Source organism: Oncorhynchus mykiss, chromosome 14 (genome assembly GCF_013265735.2).
Source record: "Oncorhynchus mykiss isolate Arlee chromosome 14, USDA_OmykA_1.1, whole genome shotgun sequence".
Taxonomy (NCBI): Eukaryota; Metazoa; Chordata; class Actinopteri; order Salmoniformes; family Salmonidae; genus Oncorhynchus; species Oncorhynchus mykiss.
Window position 1 is genome coordinate 26,696,907 of NC_048578.1, and position 16,328 is coordinate 26,713,234.

General features: G+C 42.2%; 2 protein-coding genes across 5 annotated transcripts in view; one reads left to right on the plus strand and one right to left on the minus strand.

Annotated features, from left to right (window-relative positions):
* ppp3cb (protein phosphatase 3, catalytic subunit, beta isozyme) overlaps positions 1 to 1,310 on the minus strand; it is a 44,273-nt gene extending 42,963 nt beyond the window's left edge. The window contains exon 1 of one of the 3 annotated variants that reach the window (XM_036943189.1): positions 937 to 1,310. In XM_036943189.1, coding sequence (XP_036799084.1) covers positions 937 to 985 — 49 coding nt within the window. In that variant the 5' untranslated portion in view covers positions 986 to 1,310. Of the gene's footprint in view, positions 1 to 268; positions 418 to 936 lie in introns of those variants that run through there. The other 2 variants (XM_036943188.1, XM_036943187.1) reach the window with 2 other exon arrangements.
* Positions 1,311 to 3,049: 1,739 nt separating this feature from the next.
* On the plus strand, positions 3,050 to 15,032 carry ube2d2 (ubiquitin-conjugating enzyme E2D 2 (UBC4/5 homolog, yeast)). 2 transcript variants are annotated; one of them, XM_021561661.2, is made up of 7 exons: positions 3,050 to 3,444; positions 5,520 to 5,583; positions 12,882 to 12,913; positions 13,068 to 13,145; positions 13,374 to 13,479; positions 13,670 to 13,763; positions 13,968 to 15,032. In XM_021561661.2, coding segments are annotated over exons 2-7 (357 nt in total). In that variant the 5' UTR covers positions 3,050 to 3,444; positions 5,520 to 5,582; the 3' UTR covers positions 14,014 to 15,032. The 2 variants fall into 2 exon arrangements, with proteins under 2 accessions (XP_021417336.1, XP_021417334.1); XM_021561659.2 differs by having other exon boundaries at positions 3,256 to 3,717.
* The last annotated feature ends 1,296 nt before the right edge of the window (positions 15,033 to 16,328 follow it).

Sequence of the window (16,328 nt, forward strand, 5' to 3'; positions counted from 1 at the left end):
CGTAGACCAAGCTGTAGAGCTCTCACAGCAGTTAACGTCATGGCTATGAACACTCCGATAACGCCTACGCAAGGGACCTCACTAAAAATGGTTCAGGGATGGATAAATGGCAAGTTCCAAAACATATCCTCTATTCACATCGTCACTTCCCCGGATCCATGTATTAACTCGTGACACCTACCCATTTCATCAACATCTAATAGCCTACATACAGGCCTTAGACCCGTAAATTAAGCAAAACAGACAATGTAACCAATTATAATATTACCTTTGAGTCTTCCTTTCGCTGTCATCGTCAAACTGCCAGAAATGTTTCATTGGAAAGAGATGCTATTCTCTCTCTCTCTCGCTCTCTCTCTCTCTCTCTCTCTCTCTCTCTCTCTCTCTATCTCGCTCTCTCTCTATCTCTCACACACACACACACACACACTCTCTCTCTCTCTCTCTCTATCTCTCTCTCTCGCGCGCGCTCTCTCTCGCTGGTGGGTACATGTAGGCCTACTTCAGAATACCACAAGGCACCGGGCGAATAAAGCGAGCTCATGCAGCATCACCATGTCACTCAGTGCGCGCGGAGAGACATTCCCCATAATAAGAAATAAAGGGGTATTTCCTCACAGTGCACAGGTCGTAGCACCTTCTCGGCATTCAGAACCTAAAACATATTTGCTAAGGACTCAAAGGGGTGGCCGTGTCAATCATCAAACACTGGCATCGATAGCTCGACTATGTTGCTGTTTCATCAGTGACTCAACAGCCAATATCCTTAAGAGTGTTTTGTTTTATTATTGGGGGATAAATTAAAAGGGTGGTGAAAGGGGGATACACACACACATGCAATCACATATCGACATTATTGCAGCCATGTTTGCAGCCAATGCAAAGCCAATGATCCAAAACAATAACGCATAAGCATCATTATATAATTGTGCATACTTTTAACCGGCCGATCGTCGGAGTTCATGCTCGCACCGCTGTCGGACATCCTCGGGGGCTTCTGTCAGGGGCCAACCAAATGTATCTGGTCCTCGGGCAGACGTCGAGAATGTTTGCAGTTGCGGGGTGCGTTTGCTGCAGTAGCATCCCTCGGTGTCGCCGTAATCTTTCAAACGGGGCTGCTGGGGAGGTCTGCGGCGGGTCTCTGGGGAAATAATGAGCGGATACCTGTCTTCTGGGGCATGCTGGGGAACCGTGTGGCCTGGATGAAGGTGTGAAGAGGCCTGGAGCGTACTGGGCTGCCTCTCTTCGCAGGACTCCCTCAGTGCGCTCTGTGGTGCGGCGACACCCCGGAATGGCGAAAGGAGGAACTCCCACGCACACACTCTGCCTCATATAGGGACTGCCTCATACCGCCATCCGGTGGAGGTTCTAATGCGGGGTTTCCCCCTTTCGTCCTACGAACCAACCCCCTGATATTATGTTATTACCGGTGTGTGAATGTATGAATGTGTGTGTGAGTGTGCGTGTGTGTTCATAACAATAGGCTAATACTTATATATTTATTTTATTATAGGGGATCTGTCTCTATTGGGGATCTGCCTCAGAGCTCAGAGGAGAGCATATTCATTATTGTGGAAGCATCACACATCTATAAAGGCCATCACGTTTAGGGTATAGGCTACATATGCCTACCAATAAATACACAAATACAATGCCCACCTGCAGTGGTATGTCTGATTTCTTTTTTGTGAGAATGCACACTGGGTACAGGTTACTGCAAGCAGCCCTCTGTATACAGCGGCAGATATTTTCTTTCCATAACATTAGGTGAAGATCCAGCACAAATAGTAATAGCCTCTCTGTCCCCTGGGCGACATAAGTGCACTACACTCGTCCTCTATATGAACATTTATGGCGCAAGCGGTAGTGCCTGGTAGTGCACACCCTGTATTCTTCTTTAAACCTGGTTTAGGATAGTGGGGTGTAGAGACGCAATATCAACTGAAGCGCAATCAATTAACAGCATATAATGCACGTGAGTAAGTACACAGTATAAACATGAATAAGAGCAGCATAATCTTATTTTAATTACCGTCATTATTAGTCTGCTTTCCAAATAGACCAAGGTCTATTATGTTTCATGTGAAAAGTAATTCAAGTGAAGTCAAAACAGATCATGCATTAGTAAAGAGTTCATGCGGAATATTTGACATCCAATAAAAAATGACATTCTGTAAAATTGTGTTTAGGGTGAGGTAGTGGACTGGAATGCTCTGCTATACTTTGTTCTGTACCATACAGTCATCGTTCTGCACAGTGACACTTCCTTTAGTGCTATATTCTCGCGATAAGAACGTCACCCAGTCCTTATCCCTTAATAAAATTCACCCTTGGGATTTGTATTTTATTGTTTAATTAACTGTCCCATAGAAATGTAATATTCATAAAGAGGAATCATCATTATTTACCTGATTGTGGTGTGTTCAAACCATTTCTATTGCAACTCATTTGCTGTGAGATGTGTTAGTAAACCATTTGCAAGGATCTCTCATGAGCTTGCAGCAGTGCAAAATATATGCATGAAAGCCATTTTGGCTCGAATCGTTCACTGTTGGGCGCGTTCGATCAGATCACTTTAGTCAGCCTTCCAAAGTGTCGCATTGTGGGGATAAAAAATGTTCGACTTGCGCCTACATGAGGACTGCATAAACTTTACAAAAGACATGTGACCAATCATTAGGGTGTTTTGTTTGACCCACATAAACGTGACCAACTTAGCTTTGGACTGATTCATGTGTAGGCTATAATTTAATGTGATATTTGAGGCTCTTTTCACCAATTGATAGTACAATACACACCTATATTTACAATACAGTTTGTGAGAATGTGAGACATGCTTATTTCGATATTACAAAGAAAAACTTTTATAAACAATGGCAACACTTTCATGTTGACTGAGCCTCGATGTTGAAAAACCTCATCAATGACTGACGTTCGGCTATCGAGATGCACTTCCGCCTCTTCACTCTTGGACTGTCGTCTACAATCGGTACTACTCAAACGAGCCCATTCATATCCTGTCGCCTGTTGAGAGCCAAAATGACGTCAATTGCACCGCTATGTTGTATGTTGTCCGCGCGCAATCTTTTGCTGCATTCATGTGCTAGTCGAAACTAAGAAACTTGGACATTTGACTTACTAACTGGTTGTAGTTTATACACGTGCCGCGTTCAACGAATCAGGAGGTATGACATTTCCGAGTTTTGTAGTTCCTACTAGTACTTGAACGCGGCATGAAGTGCTGAGGTCGCGTTCCCCTGCTCAGACGTTGCATGCGTTAAAACAATGGTTGCGTGCAACGTCATCGACTGCGTCATCGATTGCCAGATTGCTATAACATACAATTTGGTCAGCTGATACTTCAAATACTTATCCAGGCATTGTAAGATCTGGCAGGCGTCAATAACGCATTGGCTGAGGAACGCGCCCAATAGTAAAAGCAGGGTGAGTGAATGGTTTCGTAGCCGCTGCAGTAGGAGGAAGGAACGCGGTTCTACCCCTAGTTAGTCTCTTTCAGTTTCGCCATAAAACAATATATCAGTGTGCCCGTTCTGATAGCAATCGGTGATTTTAGTATTATACTAGGGTATTATTTGAGATATAAATATTTCGAATAGTTACCCCCCGGATAGAGACAGCAACCGCCATTTTAATCGAGTATAACACATTTTCGGTGACAGCGCTAGCACAACAATGGCTCTGAAAAGAATTCACAAGGTAAGAAGGAAGTCAACGAAAAGGCCCAATGTTTCGCAGTTATAATAAACAAAGCGATATATTCTAAGATGTGTTCTATTAGATGTGTCATCTGAATGATGTCGGGGTTAAATGTGGTGTGTTTAAAAGCTTGTCACCCACAGTACGGCAAATGGGCTCACGGCCGTGAAGCAATGCGCCTCGGTCGGTGTTCGATCCACATTTTTGGGCCCTCCACCTTTTTGATAACGTTACTAGTTTGCCATCTAACGTTAGCTCGTTAGATTAGGAATGTACCTTTATCAAGAGAAGATCAGTGTACTTTACATATCTATAATCGCATCATTCAAACGAACTGGTTTACATGATAGTCGTTTGATTGGTAGTTAGCTGGCTAACAACATTATTTAGGTAACTAGTTACGTAGCTAGCTATGGCTAATTCAGTCGGCGGCTAACGTTAGTTGTCTGTTAGCTATCCAGTCAGATTTCTAGCTAACGGTAGTTATGCTAGCCATTAAAATATATTTTTGCCATCTAATATATTTTAATGTTTTATGTCCAACAAATCCAGTAATCACTTAGCTAACTAGATAAAACATGACAAATGCTGCTAGCTAGCGCCTAACTCCATATATCAGCCTTCCACTCCACTAACTTCACAGATTTAAATGGGGCCCCGAGAAACGGTAGTGAGCTAACGTTAACTGTCTAGTTAACAAGATGAGTTCTAGTTTTATTCGCACATTAGTTAGCTACATAATGCAGCTAGCTAGCTAACCAGTTAGTTGGATGTTTACTAGATGGGTAGATCACCCGATGGGCTTTTTTTATTCCATGTAATTGTCAGTCATCACTCATACTTTTAATCTAGATACAATGCGTGACAGTTAGCTAGCTAACATTGGGGCATTGTTAACAAGCTAAACTTATGGATTCATTACTTTTGGTAGTCATGTTGACAAAATATGGCCAGCTAACGTTAGTAGGTACCAGGCAATCCCAGTAATAGCTGCCATGATGTTGACTAAATACCATGGATATCTCAGGTGTGACCTGGGAAATGTTTTTTTTTGTTTAGTTGTTTTTTTGTTTAGTTTAATTCGTTCATTTTCGATTACCAAAAGCTCAGTAGAATGAAATTGTGAGATCAGGCCGTTATCTAACAACATTTTACAGTTTTTAGGTGTTCTGTTGTTAACTCTGGTGTCACATTACTAGTGAGGGCATGATGTATAGAGGGCATTCTTGGTGGGTGGGTGTATGTGTGGTTTATTGATGAACAGTCAATTTGAGCTGTTCAATAGAACTTGATTGATATGGACAACTGGCTGCCCCTTAACATTGTGAATAATCAAGTTGTTATATACCAAATATGAGGAGTATACCCCCTGTGCCCTCAGAACAACCTCAATTTGTTGGGGCATGGACTCTACAAGGTGTCAAAAGTGTTCCACAGGGATGCTGGCCCATGTTGACGCCAATGCCTCCCACAGTTGTGTCAAATTGTCTGGATGTCCTTTGGGTGGTGGGCCATTCATGATACACACGGAAAACTATTCAGTGTGAAAAATCCAGCAGCGTTGCAGTTCTTAACACACTCAAACCGGTGTCACTGGCACCTACTATCTACTCAAGGCTAAAAAATCCTTCTTTAACCTGGATTTAACAGATTACATCAAGGCATCATAGCTTTCACTTGGATTTACCTGGCCAGTCTGTTATGGAAAGAGCAGGTTTTGTATACTCATTTTATGTATTGGTCTATAGGTGCATACGTTCAAATAGTATTGTCATTGCTAACCACTTACTCCTGTCTCTCAGGAGTTGAATGACTTGGCACGGGACCCACCAGCCCAGTGTTCAGCAGGACCAGTAGGAGATGACAGTAAGTAGCTCCTCATTAGGCAACACAACAATAATAATAAAACAACAATACTATGACATTTCAGGCTTCCAAGGGTCTTGTAACAAGCAAACAAACAAGTAGGCTAGATGCAGATAGTTTTTCTAAACGGTGGTGAGTCTGGTGTACCCTGGTTTATTAGGAATCTCTCAGTCAACCAGAATCACAGAAAATCTGGACTGCATATAAAAATAAATCATAGGTAGGTGCAGTGAAATGTGTTGTTTTACAGGGTCAGTTATACTAGTATGGCACCTGGAGCAAATTAGGTTTCACTTTTGGTGTTGGGCCAGGTACCAGGAAGTCTTCGCAATCTAATAATTATTTATGGCTCCAGTAGGGTTGGTGAGATGTCCATCATAGCCAGCAGCAGCATAAAACTCTGTCACTGCCTTGCCATATTGGACCAGACCAGTGACCACCATAAACAGTATATTGTCAATTAATTGATCAGATTGCACATGTTTCCCTGTATCTGACAAATGACCAAAAACCAAGTCATTTTAACAGGAAAGGAATTAATTTGTATGGAATGACTGGTTTTCATCAAGCTGTCCGCTCCAGAGAAAGCTTCTCACTCTAATCTGGTTCAGGTTATTAATCAATTTACCAGGGTGTTTACATACACTACAGGAACAAGATCATCCACATGCGTTGATCACATTTTTACTAATACTGTATTATTTAGTCGATTGGTTGATCGATAGGCAGTTGGTCGACCAAGATTTCTTTAGTCGAGCAGTAGCAAAAAACTTTTTGATGTTTTAGAAGACACCTGTCTGATTCACGCCTATCTGAGTGGACTAATCCATTGTGGAGGCCATGGGGATGGCATAGTCCATCACTCTGACGTGCTACTGAAATTGTATATGGTTGTATTACGTAAGAACAATGGCGCAACACTAATAAAAAATATTATTTTATAACATGTGCTTTCTCCCGCGTTGTATAGCGGTCGCTGTCCACGGTTCTGAAACTCATCAGTGCACTCCTAAACCGCCTTCTTTTCCTAGACCATGTTGCTGCACAACAGCAAAGTTATCCAGCATATTGGTGTTGAGAACAATGCGGTGCTGGCAGCAGCAGAGTTGGGAGATGAGACAACAGCCCTTGCCTTCATTTTTTAAGAAAAGTGAGGAGGGAACCCCAACTTAATTAGGTCTATAATCAATAGCCTAACTACCCCCTAAATTGTTTTTTATAAAATGAAAATAAATAGCCTAACTGTTAAATGTGCCTGGCTTTATAAAGACATTCTACTTGTGTTGCCTGTTTGAGTGTTTGTTTAATAGCCTACTGATTCCGTGAGCACCAAGCCTCACGCAACCACATGTTGGATAAACAATGTTGTTCATATTTGCTATGCTGTAATGAAGGCGTTACACTTTTTTCATTAGAACAGCCTCTCTGGTATTACTTCTAATTTATTTAGTGTTCATGCTGTTCCAAATGGTCAAAACATGATAACCCTCCTTTCTCTTGACCTTATTGTTATTATGATCATTATAATAAGAAGAAATGTCATTATCATTAGTAGGCTTAGTACAGCAGCCTTGTATAACCACCATCGAATGTAACTTATTTAGGCCTATATTTTAATACTTATGGTGCATTCGGAAAGTATTCAAACCCCTTGACTTTTTCCACATTTTGGTTTAGTGTTAACATTGTTCCAAACGGTCAAAGATGATATTGTAGTCTAACAGCACCTGTTTTGCACACATAATATACACACAGCTCTTACCTTTACCTTTTTGATCTCCAGTATTTTCCACAACTAGTCAAATTTATTCCACACTTCTGACTTCCCCTTTTTCCTCCTGAGCAACCAGTAAACATTTCCACCACATTCAAGTTTATTTGTGACGTCCTCTGCATCCATTTGACTGTTGTGTGTTCGGAATTTGTGATTATGATAGGACCTCTATACCAGGCGGTGTCAGAGGAAGACCCTAAAAATTGGCAGACTCCAGCCTCCCTAGTCATAGACTGTCCTTTCTGCTACCGCACGGCAAGCGGTACCGGAGCACCAAGTCTCGGTACAAAAGGCTTCTTAAAAGTTTCTACCCCCAACCCATAAGACTCCTGAACAGCAAATCAAATGGCTACCCAGACTATTTTAATTGTTCCCCCCACCCCCTCTTTTACGCTGCTGCTACTCTGTTTATTATCTATGCATAGTCACTTTAACTCTACCTACATATTACCTGGACTAACCGGTGCTCCTGCACATTGACTCTGTACCGGTACCCCCTGTATATAGCCTCCTCACATTGACTCTGTACTGGTAACCCCTGTAATATAGCCTCCACATTGACTCTGTACCGGTACCCCCTGTAATATAGCCTCCACATTGACTCTGTACCGGTACCCCCTGTATAAAGCCTCCTCACATTGACTCTGTGCCAGTACCCCCAGTATATAGCCTCCTCACATTGACTCTGTACCGGTACCCCCTGTATAAAGCCTCCCCACATTGACTCTGTACCGGTACCCCCTGTATATAGCCTCCTCACATTGACTCTGTACCGGTACCCCCTGTATAAAGCCTCCCCACATTGACTCTGTACCGGTACCCCCTGTATATAGCCTCCTCACATTGACTCTGTGCCGGTACCCCCAGTATATAGCCTCCTCACATTGACTCTGTACCGGTAACCCCTGTATATAGCCTCACTATTATTATAGAGCAGCAGTAAAATAATATTTTTTTTACTTATTTTCCTTCACTGCATTGTTGGTTAAGGGCTTGTAAGTAAGCATTTCACTGTAGCGTCTACGCCTGTTATATTAGACACGTGGCAAATAAAAATTCTGCATTGCTTGCTGTTTGGGGTTTTAGGCTGGGTTTCTGTATTGCACTTTGTGACATCAGCTGATGTAAAAAGGGGTTTATAAATACATTTGATTGATTTGATATAGGTCAGGCCCTATTGGTCACGTGCATGCAATGCATACATGTGTCACATAAAGAGAGCAAGGGTTGAAGGAACAGGGAATGGTTTTTCCCTAAACAAATGAGCGATTTCGTTAACAGACCTTTCCAGTCACGAATGGCTGTAATTATGTTATAGCTTCAGCAATGCGGACAGCCCGATGAACACTGTTGATGTTCTGTGGTGGTCGCTGCAGCAGGGAGGAGAACGAAACAATGGGTCAGTCACTCGCTGTCTTTTATTTATTTTTTAAAATATATTTTTATTAAACAGCGCAGCAAGTCTGAGCCCGTCACAATAAAATCAATTGCTGTCTGACACTTTTTTAGTCATTTGTGTCTCAGTTATTTCATCAAATAGTGCGCTTAAAGCATCAGACTAGCTTGGTGCATATAGTTGATTTGATAAAACACATAGGATATGTCTGTATGGAAAAATACACACAAAATAAATTCTACCAATTGATTTGTCGAAAGAACAAAGATTTTAGGGGACAGCCCAAATCTTTACCCATTGGATGTAGTAATCACATCTGACTGGCTGACTGAGCTAAACGACTACCCCGTAGCACTCACTTCCGTCATCATGAAGTGCTTTGAGAGACTAGTCAAGGACCATATCACCTCCATCCTACCTGACACCCTAGACCCACTCCAATTTGCTTACTGCCCCAATAGGTCCACAGACGACGCAATCACACTGCACACTGCCCTAACACATCTAGACAAGAGGAATACCTATGTGCGAATGCTGTTCATTGACTACAGCTCAGCATTTAACAACATAGTACCCTCCAAACTCATCATCAAGCTCGAAGACCCTGGGTCTTGACCCCGCCCTGTGCAACTGGGTACTGGACTTCCTGACGGGCCGCCCCCAGGTGGTGAGGGTAGATAACATCTCCACCCCTCTGATCCTCAACTCTGGGGCCCCACAAGGGTGCGTTCTGAGCCCTCTCCTGTACTCCCTGTTCACCCACGACTGCGTGGCCATGCACGCCTCCGACTCAATCATCAAGTTTGCAGACAACACTACAGTGGTAGGCTTGATTACCAACAACGACGAGACGGCCTACAGGGAGGAGGTGAAGGCCCTCGGAGTGTGGTGTCAGGAAAATAACCTCACACTCAACGTCAACAAAACAAAGGAGATGATCGTGGACTTCAGGAAACAGTAGAGGGAGCACCCCCTTATCCACATCGATGGGACAGTAGTGGAGAGGGTAGAAAGTTTTAAGTTCCTCAGCGTACACATCACGGACAAACTGAAATGGTCCAACCACACAGACAGTGTGGTGAAGAAGGCGCAGCAGCTCCTTTTCAACTTCAGGAGGCTGAAGAAATTTGACTTGTCACCAAAAGCACTCACAAACTTTTACAGATGCACAATCGAGAGCATCCTGTCGGGCTGTATCACCACCTGGTACGGCAACTGCTCCACCCACAACCGTAAGGCTCTCCAGAGGGTAGTGAGGTCTGCACAACGCATCACCGGGGGCAAACTACCTGCCCTCCAGGACACCTACCCCACCCGATGTCACAGGAAGTCCATAAAGATCATCAAGGACAACAACCACCCGAGCCACTGCCTGTTCACCCCGCTATCATCCAGAAGGCGAGGTCAGTACAGGTGCATCAAAGCTGGGACCGAGAGACTGAAAAACAGCTTCTATCTCAAGGCCATCAGACTGTTAAACAGCAACCACTAACATTGAGTGGCTGCTGCCAACACACTGACTCAACTCCAGCCACTTTAATAATGGAAAAATGTATGTAAAAAATGTATCACTAGCCACTTTAAACAATGCCACTTAATATAATGTTTACATAACCTACATTACTCATCTCATATGTGTATATACTGTACTCTATACCATCTACTGCATCTTGCCTATGCCGTTCTGTACCATCACTCATTCATCTATTTTTCTGTACATATTCTTCAACCCTTTACACTTGTGTGTGTATATGGTAGTTGTTGTGAAATTGTTAGGTTAGATTACTCGTTGGTTACTACTGCATTGTCAGAACTAGAAGCACAAGCATTTTGTGTGCCCCCCAAAGAGGGGTTGGGGGGCACACAATGCAAATAGTCTGGGTAGCCATTTGATTACCTGTTCAGGAGTCTTATGGCTTGGGAGTAAAAATGGTTGAGAAGCCTTTTTTGACAATAACCTGCTGTTGGGAACTTTTAACAACCTGTGCCATATCATTCAGAGCTATTCATCTAATATAACTGAGGGTTTTCTTTCATGTCAAACATGTAGGGTGTGGTGTACTGCAGGGCAGCTCTCTAGGCCCTCCACTCTTATTTTTTTTTTTATATTTCTACCAATGACCTGCCACTGGAATTAAACAAAACCTGTGTCCATGTATGCTGATTCAACCATATGTGTCAGCAACCACAGCTAATGAAGTCACTGAAACCCTTAACAAGCAGTTGCAGTCAGTTTTGGAATGGGTGGCCAGTAATAAACTGCTCCTGAACATCTCTAAAATAAAGAGCACTGTATTTGGTACAAATCTAGACCTCAGCTGAATCTGGTAATGAATGGTGTGAGACTTGAACAAGTTGAGACTAAATTACTTGGTGTTACCTTAGATTGTATATATATATATATATATATATATATATATATATATATATATATATATATATATATATATAAATAAAATTCAATGCTTGTAAAGAGGGTGAGAGGTCTGTCCATAATAAAGAGATGCTCTGCTTTTTTGACACCGCACTCCAAGAAGCAAGTACTGCAGGCTCTAGTTTTATCTTATCTTGATGATTGTCCAGTCATATGGTCAAGTGCTGTAAAGAAATACCTAGTTAAGCTGCAGTAGGCCCAGAACAGAGCACCATGTCTTCCTCTTCATTGTAATTCGAGGGCTTCTATAAATACCATCCATGCCAGTCTCTTGGCTAAGAGTTGAGGAGAGACTGACTACATCACGTCTTCTTTTTAAAAGAAACGTCTTAAAAATAGTCAACTTACGCACACAACCACCAGACATGCCACCAGGTGTCTTTTCACAGTCCCCAAATCCAGAACAAATTCAAGAAAACGTACAGTATTATATAGAGCCATTATTGCACGGAACTCCCTTCTCATATTACTCAAGTGAACAGCAAACCTGTTTTTTAAAAAAAGAAAGATGAAGCAGCACGACGGCACAACGCCTCTCCTCTATTTGACCTAAATATTTTGTGTGTATGTATTATGTAGGCTGTGTGCCGTTTCAGCATTTTATGTAGTTCTGTTATTGTCTATCAATGTTCTGTGTTTCATGTTTTGTGTAGAACCCAGGAAGAGTAGCTGCAGCTTTCGGCAACAGCTAATGGGATCCTAATAAAATACCACATGAACACAACCACTAGCTGTAATCCTCTGTAGCAAGCCGTGCGCAAGCACAATATAACATACTTTAGCTGTTCTGAGACCTCTTGTCGTCAAATAGGCTAACGTCTGAGATTACGCAGTGTTTACTCAAATTCCTTTTATTGATCATAATAAGATATGAAGTTCAAAGCCAATAACAAACTGAGTGGTTCACTCAGACAAGTGTCAAAGGCCATCTGATATCTTTCTGATAAACGATATTGATATTACTCTTATCAGAGAATATGGTGATGAAGTGCATTGGCTTATCGTACTAGTGTTGTCTCTAGAAAACTAAGTGATTCCACTGTTTGTCTGCCTGCTTAGAATCACTAGCTGTTAACCACTCTCTGGCAACCATCTGATCTGGTATACACTAGGCCTGCCCTGTGCCATCTATGTTGTACAAGGTAGACTAGTTGTTGTTTTGAAAGGAAAATGTGACATATTTTGAGCTTTTGTCACCCTTGTCCAAAACTTGTTTTGGGCTTCTAACATCCCAGATAGGCTAGAGTAGCAACCTGGGTCTTTCAAATAAAATGGTTGTATAATGGTCCTAAACTCTTTTATTCCTTATATATTTTCTCACATTTCCCCATTTTTACTTCAGGATGGTATTGGTGCATTTGTTTAAAGTGTTCTGAAGTTCTAGTTATTTTTAGTTGAGCGCTTTACATTCATTCTTATCTTTAGATGGCATTTGGCCACTCCCCTGTGTTTTTTAGGACGGATTACGTCAGCAATATAACAATTGCTTTAATACAAATATCCATTTGCTTAACTACTGCACTGACATCATTCATGATGTCAATCAAAAAAAATGATACTGCTGGAATGGTATTATAAGTTGTATAGAATGAATATCCAGCCCCACCCTGGGCTTTGCCTCATCCTGACTTCACAGCATTCAACACTCTCGCTACACCGACTACGTCTGACGGTTTCACTGCTCTCTCTTTCAGTGTTTCACTGGCAAGCCACGATAATGGGACCTGTAAGTACTGTGACGACAATCAGTCATTATCATCAATGAGCTTTTATTACTTTCTATAGTACAGTGTATCTCAGCATGATGACATTCTCCTAATGACCTGTGAATCTCTAAGATTGAATTGATACTAATGGTGCTGAATCTTCTACTCTAACAGAACGACAGTCCTTATCAGGGTGGGGTATTCTTCCTGACTATTCACTTTCCCACAGACTACCCCTTTAAACCGCCAAAGGTGAGCCAGAAATAAGTGTACACACACACACACACTGAATTTACAGACGACATCCACTTGTCGTAGTCAATCATACACACATGCATTTGTTTGAACGTGTGTTTTATGTGATGGCTGTAACTGCGTGGTTTCGTGATGCTCCCTTTCTGTACCCTTCATCCATTTGAGTTATTTCTTCCTCCTCTTAACTCAACCACGTCCATTCTGTTTGTTTCTCTGTGTGTGCAGGTTGCGTTTACCACGAGAATCTACCACCCAAATATCAACAGCAACGGCAGCATCTGTCTGGACATCCTGCGATCACAGTGGTCTCCCGCCCTCACCATCTCCAAAGGTACACCGTACAATTCAGTAGATGGAAGATGTGAATAAAACCGTTTTGTTTTTATTTCACTTTAACGTCGTGAAGTATGAATGTCCTCTTTTTTTGGGGGGGGGGATTCCTGTGTCTGTTTTTGTAACTCTTAAGTTCAGCTCTCCTTCAGTCCTAAACCAATAACAGGACCTTGACCTCCTCCTTTTAGTTCTCCTGTCAATCTGCTCTCTGCTGTGCGACCCAAACCCAGACGACCCCTTAGTACCTGAGATCGCCCGCATCTACAAGACGGACAGGGAAAAGTGAGTATATAGCTTCAGAAAATGGTGTTCTTTAGGATGACCTATAACCTCTTGAGTCCATGTGGTTAACATAGCAGGATCTCGTTAGATCCTTTAGATAATCCTCTGGTTATTGGTCTGTATGCTAAAACTGTTGAACAGATAGTAATCTGGACTCCTACTGTATTCAAGAAGCAGAAATTCACTATTTTTCTCTGCTTTCAGGTACAACAGAATAGCTCGGGAATGGACACAAAAGTATGCAATGTAGTGTTGGAGTAGAATCATGACCAACCACCTCTACAGCTAATGTTAACGGAGCTTTAAAAGTAAAGAGAAAAAAATGAAAAATATCTTGTTGGTTTCCATTGGAGTGCTTTCTTTGAGCCACATCTCCCCTTAACCAGAGCACCTGTAAACTCCCTCTTTCCTGCCCCCCCCCCACCCCCTTCACGACCAATCCACCCACCTCGGCCTCTCCACCCAACTTAACCTGGCAGCCATGGTGTACATATTCTCAAACTGCAGTCGTACCCCCCTTGCCCTCCTGTCATACCCACCCCACGCTCCCCTCCTTATTCCTGGTCATATTCCTGATGCAGGCTGGGCTGTCTAGGGTCCTACCTACACCCTCACTTCAAATGTTCTTCATTCTTAAAGCATTCCTTATCTGTATGACTTGGGGACTGTTCCTTTCTTTTTTGGGGGGGGGTCTGAAATTGGGGGATTTTTTTTTTTACTCTACCTTGTTTTCTTTCCTGATCTCCCAGCTATATAGGCATGATTTCAGGAAAGCGTTTCACATGTTGAGCCGGGGACACTCGTGTGTTTTGTATAAAATCTAGTAAGGAATTATTTTAATCATAGCAGGCTATAAAATGGAAAACTGTTATGGCCTTTTCGTCTGTTTCTCTTGAATTATATGAAAGGACTTGAATTTATCCACTCTCCCCCACTATTGCCATAAGCCTAGATTGTTCCTTGCACGCACACACACACACACCCAAACTCAGTTTCTCCAAGACCACCACCTTCGTTACATTCACAAACTGGAGGTTTTGGACCAGGTATTTAAAGAATGTTTTCTTAGTTTAACCTGTTTTATTTCCCTATAACTCATAGGTTGCATTTTTGTTATTGTTGAAATTCGAGGCTAACATCTTCAGGCTTGGGCTCTGGGTGCGAGGACAAAATGCTCCTCACACAAACAAACTCTGTATATTAAATTACCTGAGAGGCTCTTTGAGCTTTGTGTGTTGATTAAACTGTGTAATAAAAACCATGACTCAAGCTTCCACTGAGTTTCAAACATCACTTGCTAGAGAGAAGGATGGAAGACCGCTACTGGTTTTGCTTCATGTCTTTCAATATTTTTTTCCCTGCTAAATTAAAAGGGGGAAAATGCATATTAAGGGGTACCATGGCTAATGTGTTCCTAATATGTAAATACATTTTTCTCTGAGGAATTGCTCTGAAATGCTGTGACTTTATACCACTTGCCTTACAAAAATCTGCCTGTCAATACATTTTATCACATCTTACAGAAATAATATGTTGCACATTAGACTGAAAACGTGACACAAAACTGCTTCATTTTTGTTTTACCAATATTTCATAATGTTTATGTAGTAGCTTATGTTTTTTTTCTCCCAAAACATCTAAATAAGTTGTCTGATTATTGACAACCTACAGCAGAGTTCATCAACTATATTCAGCTGGGGGAACCACCCCCTGAAAAATCTGAATAAAAAAATATATAATTTAAAAAATCACAAGTAGTGCACTGGGCCTTTTACTAGCATTAGCGGGCGATATAAACTCAGCAAAAAAAGAAACGTCCTCTCACTGGCAACTGTTTATTTTCAGAACATTTTACGTAAATATTTACATTAACATAAGATTCAACAACTTTGATAAACTGAACAAGTTCCACAGACATGTAACTAACAGAAATTGAATGTGTCCCTGAACAAAGGGGGGATCAAAATCTAAAGTAACAGTCAGTATCTGATGTGGCCACCAGTTGCATTAAGTACTGCAGTGCATCTCTTCCTCATGGACTGCACCAGATTTGCCAGTTCTTACTGTGAGATGTTACCCCACTCTTCCACCAAGGCACCTGCAAGTTCCCAAACATTTCTGGGGGAATGGCCCTAGCCCTCACCCTCCGATCCAACAGGTCCCAGACCTGCTCAGTGGGATTGAGATCGGGGCTCTTCGCTGGCCATGGCAGAACAGACATTCCTGTCTTGCAGGAAATCACGCACAGAACGAGCAGTATGGCTGGTGGCATTGTCAAGCTGGAGGGTCATGTCAGTATGAGCCTGCAGGAAGGGTACCACATGAGGGAGGAGGATGTCTTCCCTGTAACGCACAGCGTTGATTGCCTGACAACAAGCTCAGTCCGATGATGCTGTGACACACCGCCCCAGACCACGACGGAACCAAATCGCTCCAGAGAACAGGCCTCGTGTAAATAAATATAAATAAATAAACGCAAATCCGACCATCATCCCTGATGAGACAAATTTGCGACTCTGCTGTGAAGAAGTATTTTTGCCAGTCCTGCCTGGTCCAGCAACGTGG

Bases quoted from the DNA above. Each gene is read 5' to 3' on its own strand.
- ube2d2 (XM_021561659.2), top strand. From the start codon at position 3,694: ATGGCTCTGAAAAGAATTCACAAG. The intron at 5,584-12,881 runs GTAAGTAGCTCC...TCTCTCTTTCAG, and splicing joins AGGACCAGTAGGAGATGACA to TGTTTCACTGGCAAGCCACG. The intron at 13,146-13,373 runs GTGAGCCAGAAA...CTGTGTGTGCAG, and splicing joins ACCCCTTTAAACCGCCAAAG to GTTGCGTTTACCACGAGAAT.